Genomic DNA, 12,755 nt, shown 5'->3' on the forward strand with positions numbered 1-12,755 from the left:
TCCACCCCCTCATATCTCACTATAACTGAACATAAGTCAACTATTATTTACTCAGAAAAGCCAACTAGCATTTTCTTAGAACCTACTTGATGCTAGTGGTATTAGCGGGTGTTAGAATGAGGCCAATTCTAAAGTCCTATTTCATTGTCACTTTCACAGACCTTGTCTTGGAACCTATAAGGAATCATTTCCTATTTACTCTTCATATTACCAATATAAAATTGATTTCAAATTTGGGTCTTCATTTTTTTTTCTTTGCTGAAGGGTTAATAGAGTTTAATGGGACTGTTTGAGCCTGAACTGAGGCACTGTGTGTAAGACACTCACAACATGGTAGGTGCTCAATAAACTAGAGCTGCTATCATCTCAGCAGTGCACATGAGCCAAATGATGTTCACCTCATGATTTATGGGAGTGAAAGAGCAGAAGAGTACTCTTTTCTGGCTCACTTTTGACTCAAGAATTAAGCTTTCAGACATTATCTACAAAAAACACCTATCTGAAAACAAGCCTAGGCTTCTTTGCTGGCTTTGCTAGCGGTGGTTCTCCCCTAAACCAAATTAACTTTCCTTTTTCCTATGCCCCAACAACTGCTCACCCCCAAAATTCAAGATTAACTCTGGCTTGCCTGCTCTATATTCTCACAACCTTTAGATATTCAACATGTACCATTTGTTACTTTGCTTTGACTGAAAGCAATTCTCACCTGACTGATGTGCACAGGGATTCCAAAGTTCTGCAATAAAATATGTTAGCGTTTACTGTACTTATGTTTTTCTATGTACATTTGTAAACTAGTAATGAGACAGCCAAACAAAACGTTTAGGATTGTGAGTACAGGAGCCAGATTGTCTGGGTTATAATTCTGGATTTACCAGTTATTCTGTGATCTTGGGCAAGTCACTGGCTCTCTCTGTGCCAATGTTTACTTATCTGAAAAAGTGGATAATCTTAATCACACATCTTATTTTCTAGGATTCTTTTGGTGATTCCACAGGTTAATATTTACAAGGTAGTTGGAATAGAGCCTGGCATATGGCTAGTGGTATGTATTGTTAGTTACATAATAATACCCATTTATAGAGCAGTTGGCTAGCTGCCTGGCACAGAAGATGTTACTTTTAGTCCCTTCAATCATGACAGGTAAATTATTGACAGTAATGTGGTAGAGCTGGCTTATATGAAGAGCTAAGTTATAAAGTTCCAGAAAGTTTGCAAGTCAGTTATTAAACAGAGCTATTACTAAATTTAAAATTAAATTATATAGATAGTTAAAGAAAATATACTAAAAACAAGACAATAAACACCAAGTCTCATCATCTCTTAATTATTTTATTATAGTATTTATGCTCTTGAGGTTATTTGTTTATCATATCTGTATAGTGGAAATAATTGTGTGATTTTGTGTATCACTCTCTAACTCTGAATTCTATGACATCTATATCCTTTTGGTGGAGGGTAGCATGACTCTTCTCTCCTCAATTATCTTGGCTTTTGCCCACTTCTGTAGAAGAATGGAAGAAACCTGAGTTTCAAACAAGGTGCTACCACTTAGCCCTGGACCTGGAAAATCCACATACCCTTTCTTGAATCTTGGCAATCTAGTCTATAAAATATGTCCAAACACAACCCAATTGCAGGGTTGTTTTGAGGATTAAATGGAATTTTACTCTCTAAGCACCTGGTACAGTATGCCTGATTATTCTCTATGGGACAGTTTCTCTATCAGTGCTAGAGATGGATAAAGGAGAATTCTGGAGCCCTCAGTGGCTTTTTCAATCTCATAGTCATCTTTCTACACCATTTGTAGTGAGGCAACCAGGTGCAGGGGAGGCAGGAGGCGGGAGGGGGGGTGTAGGGGGTGAGGGTGGGTTAGCCAGGAGGCTAGCAGGCCTCCCAGCCCCTGGTGAATCTTTACTCTCTCTGGGCTCTCTGGAGTTCTCTCATGGGCCCCACCATAGCCCCACACCATCCTCTGACATTGCCCTTATAGCCCCCAGCCTCCAGGCTAGGTGTATCCACTTATGCATGCCCACTCCATACTCCAGGTGCCCACCTTCAGGCATTCTTACCTGGGAGCCCACGCTCCCAAGTTCCTCCTGCATTCAAGGCTGCAGGTGATAGTCACAAACGCCAAAGGCACACAAGCTGAGTATCTTCGTTTACCCTACACTGAGGTATAGTAATAACCACTGTTACTGACTGGTCACAGCAATAAGGGTTTTATACTTTTTATCTTGTTTATAACTAAATATAATTCTCTGATGATCTCATTTGCTCTTTCGCTCACATCTCAGTAGTCAAAGGCATCACGTTTACCTAGAGATTTAGGTTCTGAATCTAGGCATTTTTCCTCATTTGTCTTTTCTCCACTTATCAGCATATTTTACTGACTCTATAAGAAAAGCCACCCATTCAGTTCTCAGTTTTCATTGCCACTATGTTACCTCAAGCTAGCACCATTCCACACTTGACTCATTTCCATGAAAATTAGACTATATGTAAACAAGCATCTTGCATTATTGAATACAGCTGTATTCCCAGCATGCTGGGACGGAGAATAGTGCCTCACTCTTTGTAGGCATTTGCTATGTCTTGAATGGCATAGCAACAAAATCTTGAAATGGGCGCTGTTATTATTTCCATTTTCTAGGTAAGGAAACAGACTTGTAGTGGTCAAATGACTTACCTGTCACACAAATAACATCAAAATCAGGATTCCAATCCAAGGTCTGACTCTAGATTGTCCTCTATGCCTGCAAGTTGAACTATACTGGCTGTGCTGAAGTCAGTTATGAAATTATTAAGCCGATGTTAGGAGACCTTTTAGTTGAAATTCCCTAACGTGAACACTCTTCTCCAAGTTTTCCTGAGAGTAAAGTTCATGGTACCCTTTTCACAGCCTAGTAGGTGCAACCGGATCCGACTTCCCCAATGTGTCATTTTTCCTCGGTCACCTTTCCTACCAACTTTCCAATATTTCTCTTTCCAGCACATGCTCCTACCTCCATCTAAAACACTCCCCCTCGCTCATCTCCTTTGAAAAGCCCATTTCTCAATTTTGAAGGACTGTAACAGGTAGTACTTTATCCCAGCTATCATTACTGTACTAAAATTACGTGTTTTTATTGTTAGCTGTCCCAGGGCCTGGAACAGAATCGGTACTTGTTAAATAAAGAATGAAAGGACAAGACTAATTTTATCAATGAAAAGACTTCTTTTTGTCCTGGGGTCTGTCATTAAATCGCTACGGTGAGTATGGTAACCACCCGTCCAATATCAGCCCCTCCAAATCCACCCCCGCCCTCCTAGCTCTTCACTTCCGTTCGCTTCGATTAGCCCCACCTACTTCAACCCGCGCCCTATCAGAGACTAGTTTGACCCTCTGGCGGCCGCCGTAGTGCGTCGCCCCCGTTGCCGTGAGAAACGACCCCGGACTGGGAGGCGGGGAGGAAAACGACGTTTCCCGCCGGCGGGAGCTGTGGTTGTGGCTGCTAGTGAGGCTCCGGGGGCGGCGGGACAGGCGCTGCAGCACCATGGCGGATCAGCTTTACCTGGAAAATATAGACGAGTTCGTCACGGACCAGAACAAGATCGTGAGTAACTAGGCCTAGGGAACGCGGGCGTGCTATTGGGGTCCTGGGCCTGGCATGGGAGGCCGAGGCCTTGACCCTCTGCTGTGGCCTCGTAGGGACTGCCCGCGGGGAGACTCAGGCCCCACGCCTCGTGTCCAGGGCCAGCAGGGACTCTCAGCGGACATCCCTGGTACGCCCTTGGGTGGGCGTGCTGGGGACTCTACGTGGATCAGCAGCCAAGAAGGTCGAGCGTGGAGGGGCTTTGGGTAATATTTATAAGGTGTGTCTACACCTGTCTGCCGAGGTGGATGGCATTTAAAGTCGCGTTTTCCAGTTAAGGAAATTGTGTCTTAACCGGGTTAAATGACAAGTTGTTTAACCATCCGACAGTCAGTTGCTTCTTGGAAACTTAGGTACTGATACAGTGTTGACCTGCCTTACAGAATTGGCATAAAAATGAAGTGATGGATGTGGATGCACCTTGTGAACAGTAATATTGAGTGGCTACTGTGAGCCAGGGCAGTTTAAAACACATTATTTATTTTGCATTTAATCTTTATAGTGAACCATCCAGAAGTGGGTGGAGGTATTTCTAGAAGAGGCAGTTGAGACAGAAAGGCTAAATAACTTTATTTGTGATTAGTAAAGGATAGACACCTTTCAGCCCAGGTCTGTTCTTCTAATGATTCCTATCAACTACACTGCCGTTGCCTAACCTCTGTAAGTCTATTATCAGAAGTCAGTATTTAGGATAGACTTGAAAGGAGAGTGACAGGCATAAAAAAGAAGTGACAGGTGGACTGGAGAGTTCAAGGAAGGGTGAAAGGAAGATTGCTACTTTATACCAGTTGTTCCCAGTCTAACCTCTGAGAAAGTATTCAAACCCTCATCCTTCACATTCATTCCCTGATCCCTGCACCCCCTGCCCTTTAATGTTTGAGTGCAACTTTCCTTAGACCTATTCTTCAAAGTAATCTAGCTTGGGGAAAGGAGGGGACATTTTACAATAGTTTTTGGTGGTGTTTCCCCTCTCCCCCCCAAAAAAAGGACAGCATGTGAAAAGGCATACAATAAGGTGTATGAAGAAAATGAGAACTTTTTTTGTGTATTCAGTCTTTTAGATTCATTTGCAATAATTGGTCTGTGGAACAAATTTCTTTGTGTTTGTGAGATAGATATCCCAGTCCTACCTGCCAAGAACAATGGTTCTTGACAAAAGAGAGTGGCATCTATGATAATTTAGAAAGCATAGTCATCTAAGAGTAGGAGTATTTAGGATTACTGAGATTGATCTGCACTCTGGTGTCATCTAATAAAACATTTAAAAATTCCTTCTTCTTGCAGGTGACGTATAAGTGGTTGAGCTATACGCTAGGGGTTCATGTTAACCAGGCCAAACAGTAAGTCCAATATGCTACTAATTTTCATTACAGTCGAGTTTTTTGTTTTGCTTTGTTTTTAGCTTTATAGGGAACCTATAGTTTTGGTAACCTAATTTTGAGGGGAAGGAGATGGGAACGAATACCATTTTTACTACCTTTTACTATTTTTATTTTACGAGCTAGGTGGACTTGTATACAATGCATGGTGATACATTTACTGGCTTTAGGTGAGGCCTTGCCTCTGGTTAGCAATCACTTTGTTTTAAATTTATTAAATGCATTGGCTAATTCTATTTATGTCTCAATTAACATGTATTATGCCTTCATTTCATTTTCACAGGTGTTCCTTAGGTCCTTCTCTGGGTATTACTGAAGTACTTCCCTAATGAGGTCAAAAAGTGTTTGGTTCTAGCACTATATAAGATAAAGGGGAGTGTATTGAGTGAAACTAGGGAGAATTTCGGATGGCATGGAGCATTGCCTTTCCACATTTCCTAGTTGAAACTTGTGTTCTAGCTTGAAGCCAAAAGAGAAGGAACTTCAAAATTGCTTGACCCTACACCTGTGCAGACGTTGTTTGTCAAAAGTGGGGATTTGATGTGGAGCCTGAAGACACAGTTGACCCTTGAACAATGCAGGCATTAGCATCTGCTGGAGAAAGGAATTGCTCACATCTTGATTGGCATCTCATGGCATGATTAGCATCACATGCTTTACTAGTTAACACTTGAGCTTATGCTAGCAATAGGAGGTGGCTACAGGTGTTATTAGTCCTGGCCTAAACCCATGATATTCATGTGACTTTGGAACTATACCTCTAAGAATAATTTGTTGTGATTTAGGATGTTTAAATATGAAATGAGGCAGCTAATACTAATAAGCCTAGTGGGGTTCAAAGATGCATTTTTTTGAGGGCTGGAAATAAAGTTGCCTGCAGTTTTACTGTAGCTACCTTATTGCCTAGAGTTTTTATACAGTCTGGCTCTTGCCTGTCTACAACTTATTCTCTTTCCCCACCTATATTTACACTTAATGCCTTTCTGTTCCTTCAATATTCTAAGTCCATTTTACTCTAGGACATTTGCAGTATTTTCTCTGCCTGGCATGTTCTTTTCCTAGCTGTCCTCATCCTTCAGATTTCAGCTCAAGTCACACATTACTTATAAAAACTTTTCTTTGGTGCTCTAGTTATGGCTGTCTATATCACCTTGTCATGTCACCTTGTTAATTTCCTTCGTAGTTTTTTTTCAGACCACATCATTGACAGATAATTTATGTGCTATATTAATCACCATTTAAAATGTACAGTTTAGTGGTTTCTAGTATATTCAGAGTTGTATGCCATCACTACAATAAAAAAAAAAAAATTTGTAACTCCACAAAGAAACCCTGCATCTATTAGCAGGTGCCAATTCTCTGTCTCCTCAACCCTAGGTAACCATTAAAAAACTCTTGTTTATTAATAATTAATTTATTAATTACTCTTAATAAACTGTTACAGATTTGCTTATTCTGGACGATTCATAAGATGGACTCATCATTTTGATTTCTTTGACTTATGTTTTCAGGATGTGTCCATTTTGTAGTGTATATAAGTACTTCATTTTTATCACTCGATTATATTCCATTATATAGTACGTTCATTTCCTGGGGCTCTCATAACAAAATCTTGCAAACTGGGTAACTTTTAAAAATCAATGTCTCACAGTTCTGAAGGTTAGATATCCAGATTTAGGGTGTTGGCAGGGCCTTGCACCCTCTGACACCCTTAGAGAAAAATCTTATCTTGCCTTCTGGAATTGTGAAGATCTTTACTGTTCATTGACTTACAACTGCATATCCACAACCTTTGCCTTTGAAGTGACTTGGTATTCTCCCTGTGTATCTGTCTCTTCATCTGATCATTTTACACAGATACCAGTCATATTGAATTAGGAGCTTACCCTACTCCATTTGGCCTCATCTTAACTAAATTATATCTGTAATCATTCCATTTCCAAATAAGGTCACATTCTGAGGTATTGATGGTTAGAACTTCATCTTTTCTAGAGGACACAGTTAAACTTATAACATGGATATTTATTACAGTTTGTTTACCTATTCAGTTGATAGCCATTTAGCCACTTTGGGCATTATGGGTAATACCTCTGTGAGCATGTGATTACAAGTTTTATGTAGACATGTATTTTCAGTTCTCCTGTGTACATACCGAGGATTGGAATTTCTAGATCATATAGTATGTATATATACCTACCATTTTGAGGAACCTTAGTTGTTGTTTTTTTTTTTTTTTTCATTGTGCTACACTATTTTATAATCCCACCAGCAATGTATGGGGGTTCTAGTTCTTTATGTTCATGTCAACTCTTGATTATCTATCTTTTTCATTGTTGAGTTATTGATAAAATCTGGAAACAAGACCCTGATTAGATACATGATTTGCAAAAAATCTCTTCTTTGTACTTTTTTGATAAAAAAAAAAAAAAAACGAAGCTGTTTATTGTTGGTGACCCATTTCATTTTTTTCTTTTGTTATATGTGCTTGTTATATAATATCTAAGAAAGCTTTCCCTAACCTAGAGCCATAAAGACTTGCTTCTGAGTTTTAGCTCTTACATTAATAATTATTGCTATATTTAAGGTCTCTCTATGTTATGTGCTTATTAATATGCCAAAAATGCTTCAGTCCTCAATAGAGTGCACTTAGCTTTCAGTTCAAGCTAATTTTAAATGCACTAAAATGTATTAATAGTTAACTATTTCTCCTACAAAGAATTTTGTGTGTGGTGGAAGGAAAGATGCCAGCTAAATTCTTTGCATGTGAATGCCCAGTTGACCTAGCATTTCATACTTCTTATTACTGTCTAACATTTTCTTGCCTTATTTATGTGCTCCTCCCCACTAAAATATAAATTCTGGGGAAGCAGGGAACATGTTTGTCATGTTTATCATTGTTCCAGTTACTATCGGTGGCTTTAACAACCATTTTGTTAATGTTCATAAGAACCGTTTGGTCTGGAATTTGGACAGTGCACAGGGAGAACGGTTTACTTCTGCTCCATGATGTCTGGTGCCTCCACTGGGAAGGGTGCAGCAGGAGTCCAGTCATCTCTGGGCACCTTTATGCACATGACTAGCAGTACTGGTCATCAGCAAGGGTTATTGGTCAGATATTGCATGTGGTCTGTATGTCCTGGCTTCCTCAAAGCAGGATTACTTCTGGTGGTCAGTCTTCTTACACAGCAGCTCAGGACTCCAGAAGCTACTGTTGCAGCACAAGCAGAAGTAGATTGCCTTTCCTGACTAGTGCCAGAAATCAAGCAGTATTATGTCTGCTGCATAATTTTAGTTAAAACGAACCACTAGGCCCAGTGTGGCAGATGCTATTACAGTAGTTTGAAATAATGCAGGTAAAGAATTAAACTAGGCTAGAGAAGACAGTATAGATTATGCACTGTATTTTTCTCCAGGGAAAAATATGGATGGAATTGATCAGGAGGGATGGAATTGATCAGGAGGGAAAATCAATGAATTAAAATGGGAAGATCTAGGTAATCATTTGTGTAGGAAGTGCTTCTGTTACAGGGCAGGAAGAGAGAGGGGCGCCACTGAACCCCCAAACCTGCCTGCTCTAAATAGGTTCTGCCATCACCCGTATCAAGACAAAATATGTAAGACTTTAATGAAAAGGAACTTTAATACAGTGAGTATACAATACGGAAGGCAAAGAATATAATTTCTAAATCAAACATCTGAAGTTACCCATCCCCTCAGGGGCAAAAGTCCCTCCAAAAGGGATTGGCCCAAAGCAAGGCCTGAAAGCCTGCCACAAGCCTAAAGCACCTTCTGGCCAGGACCCATAGAAAAGGGTCAGAAATGGCCAGACAAATCTGGGAGGAAAAGAGCAAAATCATTATCAATATAAGCACTGCCATTGTCAACCGCCCTACAGATATCTCATCCACATCTGCCTTAACCAGCCCAGGGTCAGGAAACAAGCATGGTTTCTTCATCACATGTTTGCTGCTCCATGTGACTTCCTCAGGTCTCCTTCTGGCTTTCCCTCCTGCTTCCTTCTCTTCAGATGCCTTCTCTCTTTTTTTCTCCTCAGTTCCACCCTCCTTCTGGGAGGGACAGGGAACCTGGAACTTCCCCCTTTTCCTAGGGACAACCCTGTTACACTTCTTGTTAAGTCATCTATTTAAATCATTCATATTTAAGAACATTTTGCATATATTTTTGTAAATAAAGTATTTGCATAATCAAACATGTCAGAGAGATAACAAAAAGTGTGCAGAAACCATTTTTTTAAAAAAAGTGTGGTTTTGACCTTGGTAATATAAAAGATTTGGGTTGATTTGGGGAGATGAGCATAGAGGACAATGGCTGGGGTGGTATTGATAAAACTAAGTTGCTTCATGGGAGGAAACACTGAAAAGAAAATAAGGAATCAGCAAAAATGCTGAATAGGGCACACTTTGCCGTCAAGGACTTATTAAGTCCTGGGGGCTGGCAGATAAGTTAAATAGTTAGAAGTGTCTACATGCTACAGTAACACAAATTAGATAAATTCTCTTAAAAGGTAAAAGGCAGAGGTACTCTACCAACCATGTCAGGGAAGGCTTCACCTAGGAGGTGATTACTGAGCTACTGTCTAGATGACAAATTAGATGAATTTTGAGGAGAGCATGTTGGCAGAAGAGGGGAGGGCATACCAAGGAGCAGGGGAACTGCCTTAACCAGTCCAGGGTCATAAGGCTGAAAATAGTGTGAGTGTGAGAGAATGGTGAGTGATGGTGCCAGAACAAGAAAGACCTTAGATGTCATTCTGGGGATCTGAAGTTGATCCTTAGAGGTGGAGCTTTTGAATAAGGAATAGTACTTCAGACAGACGATCCACCTTTTCAACATCTTTTCAGATGTAATGTGCCCCAAAACCTACCTGCAGATTTCTTTCCCAGCCCCTGCTTTTCCCCATCTTAGTAAATGACAAGTTCATTCTTTTGAGTTGTATGATCCAGTCATCCTTGACCATCTCACTCATACCCCAAGGTCAATCCATCAGCAAATCTTCACATAGTAGTCAGGAATTCCAAAAGGGGAGATGGTGTTATTTCTACTCTAAATATCCCAATGACTTCCTTGCTTGAAAGAGACCTCCGTGGGGCCACAGAGGCCTCCATGTCTGGCACTGTCTCTGCCACTCTTTGTCTTTTCTTTGGCTTCAGTACACTTGGCCTCTCTTCTGTTCCTTAGACCTCCTTTCCATTCTTGCTTTAGAACCTTTGCATATGCTGCTTTTTACTGGAGCATTCTTCAAGGTAGTCACATGGGTAGCTTCCTGCAGGGATTTGTACCTGACATCTGCCCTAATTATGTAAAAATTACCTCTTCTCCAGCTCTCACTAGTCTTATCCTTTCCCTCCCCACCCAGCCCCCATAGGTTTATTACCATCTTACATATATTTACTTTATTGTTGATCTCTTTTCTACAATGTCTGAAGGGGCAGGAACTTTAACTGCTTTGTTCACTACTCTACCCCAAAGGCATAGAACATGTGAAGTAGCCTCTTAGCAAAGTTTTGTTTATTGAATGGCTTGATTTGCATTTTTAAAACTTTTCTCTTGGCAGCCTTGTGAATAGGAGGGAGCATTGTTGACATTTGGAATTGAAATAGTACAATCAAGAGATTTGGAGGGCATGAAGTCAAGAAATACTTGGGAGGGAGAACTGACAGGATTTGGCAACTCAGTGAAGAGGGAGAAGTGAAGGGTAATGACTCCCAGATTTCTGGCTTGGGTCATTTGAGCGGGCAGTGATGTTGTCGGGAATAAATGGAGCCATGAGATGAATGAAGTAGACCAAGAAGAGTAGGTAGTAACACGACTCACTTCCTGGTGTGCCCAGGACTGTCAGTTTTAGTGTTAAAAGTCCCTATCATGAAATCCCTCAGATCAGGCAAACTTGGGTGGTTGGTTAAGCAAATATATAGAGTAAAAATGTAACTAAAGACAGAACCTCATCAGGTAGAGAAAAGGAGGAGACAATTAAGTCTGTGTTGGGGATGGAGCCAAGACAGAGAGGGTAGCATGACTCAGTGGGGCAGGACCTGGAGACATGAAGCTTAGAGGAGGGCCTTTCAAAAAAAGAATGGTGAGCATTTCAGTTTCCAGCTATCTTTGGCAGAGAAATGACATGTTATAGAGGCTCAGTAAATATTTCTTGAAAGAAAAGACACAAATTATAGATCTCTTGTTTTTGTTAAACTGTAGATATTGAAGGGGACCCAACTAATCATATTTGCTGGATTGTGAACATAAAAATGAATTTAGGATGTTACCAAAAGGAACATTATTTCTGCTTTGAGCAGTTGGCAGTATCGGGGCAATGAATACTCTGAACCTAGGCAATGTGAGTAAATATTACATTCTACGATTCTGGAATAGCATTGAATCTGAGTGATCATAAAATTAGAATTTCAGAGGTGGACATTTGCATAGTGGTTCCTAATATTTTGACATAATGTTTTCAGAATCTGTTGAAATCCCTGAATCATCTGTCCTGCAAAAAAGCACCTGTACATTTTGCTTCTTGTTTTGGGTTTGGACGATTATCTATGGCCACAGGAATCTCAGGTTAAGAGAATCACTAATCGAGTACAGCCTGCCCATCTTATACCTTGGGACATTATGAAGTCTACAAAAATTAACTTACCAAAGATCACATAACTACATAGTGACTGAACTTGTTCTTGATTCAGTGTTCTAGCCATTATAAGTCATTGCTACTATTTGAGTGCAGGTCCAGTCTCACTGCCTATTACTAGATTTTTTTCGATTGCTTGGTCACTAAGCCAACTCACTGCAAGTTTTGACTTTTTTTTTATTTTTTGGTATTTTTTTATTGCGGTATAGTTTACGATACTGTGTAGAATTAGAAGTATAGGCTCACCTCTACAGATACCATACCATACCCATCCATAATCCTCCACTATCGTCTGCTGCCCTCCATCCTCCCCTTCCATAGCCTCAAATCTACAGCCAGATTTCTAAGTTTTTGTCTTGTTTGTCCTCTGGTTTTTAGTACTTGCCTTTCTTCTGACTGACTTCACAGTTCTGTTAATTCTATAGCAAGTTGGAGGAACTGTCAAAATTTAAATGTCTACTTTTTGCATCACAAAAAGTGAGAGCTGGTTGATGATGTAAAAATAAAAGCTTTTACTAATGATTTACTTGTGCCTTTTGTTTGGAACAGGATGCTGTATGATTATGTTGAAAGAAAACGAAAAGAAAACTCTGGAGCCCAGTTGCATGTCACTTACTTAGTGTCTGGCAGTCTCATTCAGAATGGACACTCCGTAAGTTCTCAGAATCTTAAAATGCATTTAAATGTGTTTGAGCTTTAAACAGTACATACTATAAGATTTAATGTTAAGAAGTTTAGAAAAGTTACTTGAAAGTGATTATTACTTGAGGTTTTTAATTGAACCTAAAATTTTGAGAGGTTTGGGTACTAACTTTCCTGTGATGCTGAGACTATATCATTATTATTATGAAGTTTTCCCAGGCAGCTAGACCTTAGGAGACTGCTTCTGTTATTTCGCCTTTGTTCTTGAAGTTATATTAGATTCAGTGGTGGTTCACTTGCAGCCTGTTCAGATATCAAGATACACACTCAGGTATTGAGAAAGTACACTTTTATTTTCACCTGAACTTGATTTTGACTTTAGTGTTCATTTTGGTAGGTATATATCTAAGTGACTGGAGGATGGAGGTGTTGGCAGGAGGCTGAGCTGAT

At 40.1% G+C, this 12,755-nt stretch overlaps 1 protein-coding gene across 4 annotated transcripts in view; it reads left to right on the forward strand.

Annotated features, from left to right (window-relative positions):
- Positions 1-3,163: 3,163 nt before the first annotated feature.
- POLD3 (polymerase (DNA-directed), delta 3, accessory subunit) overlaps positions 3,164-12,755 on the forward strand; it is a 53,062-nt gene continuing 43,470 nt past the window's right edge. Inside the window, exons 1-4 of one of the 4 annotated variants that reach the window (XM_012725731.1) lie at positions 3,164-3,252; positions 4,920-4,975; positions 11,231-11,369; positions 12,213-12,315. In XM_012725731.1, the coding sequence (XP_012581185.1) occupies positions 11,368-11,369; positions 12,213-12,315 (105 nt within the window). In that variant the 5' untranslated portion in view covers positions 3,164-3,252; positions 4,920-4,975; positions 11,231-11,367. Of the gene's footprint in view, positions 3,253-3,460; positions 3,597-4,919; positions 4,976-11,230; positions 11,370-12,212; positions 12,316-12,755 lie in introns of those variants that run through there. The other 3 variants (XM_012725730.1, XM_004683202.2, XM_012725732.1) reach the window with 3 other exon arrangements.

Source organism: Condylura cristata, unplaced genomic scaffold (assembly GCF_000260355.1).
Source record: "Condylura cristata isolate star-nosed mole 26May11 unplaced genomic scaffold, ConCri1.0 scaffold00015, whole genome shotgun sequence".
Lineage (NCBI taxonomy): Eukaryota > Metazoa > Chordata > Mammalia > Eulipotyphla > Talpidae > Condylura > Condylura cristata.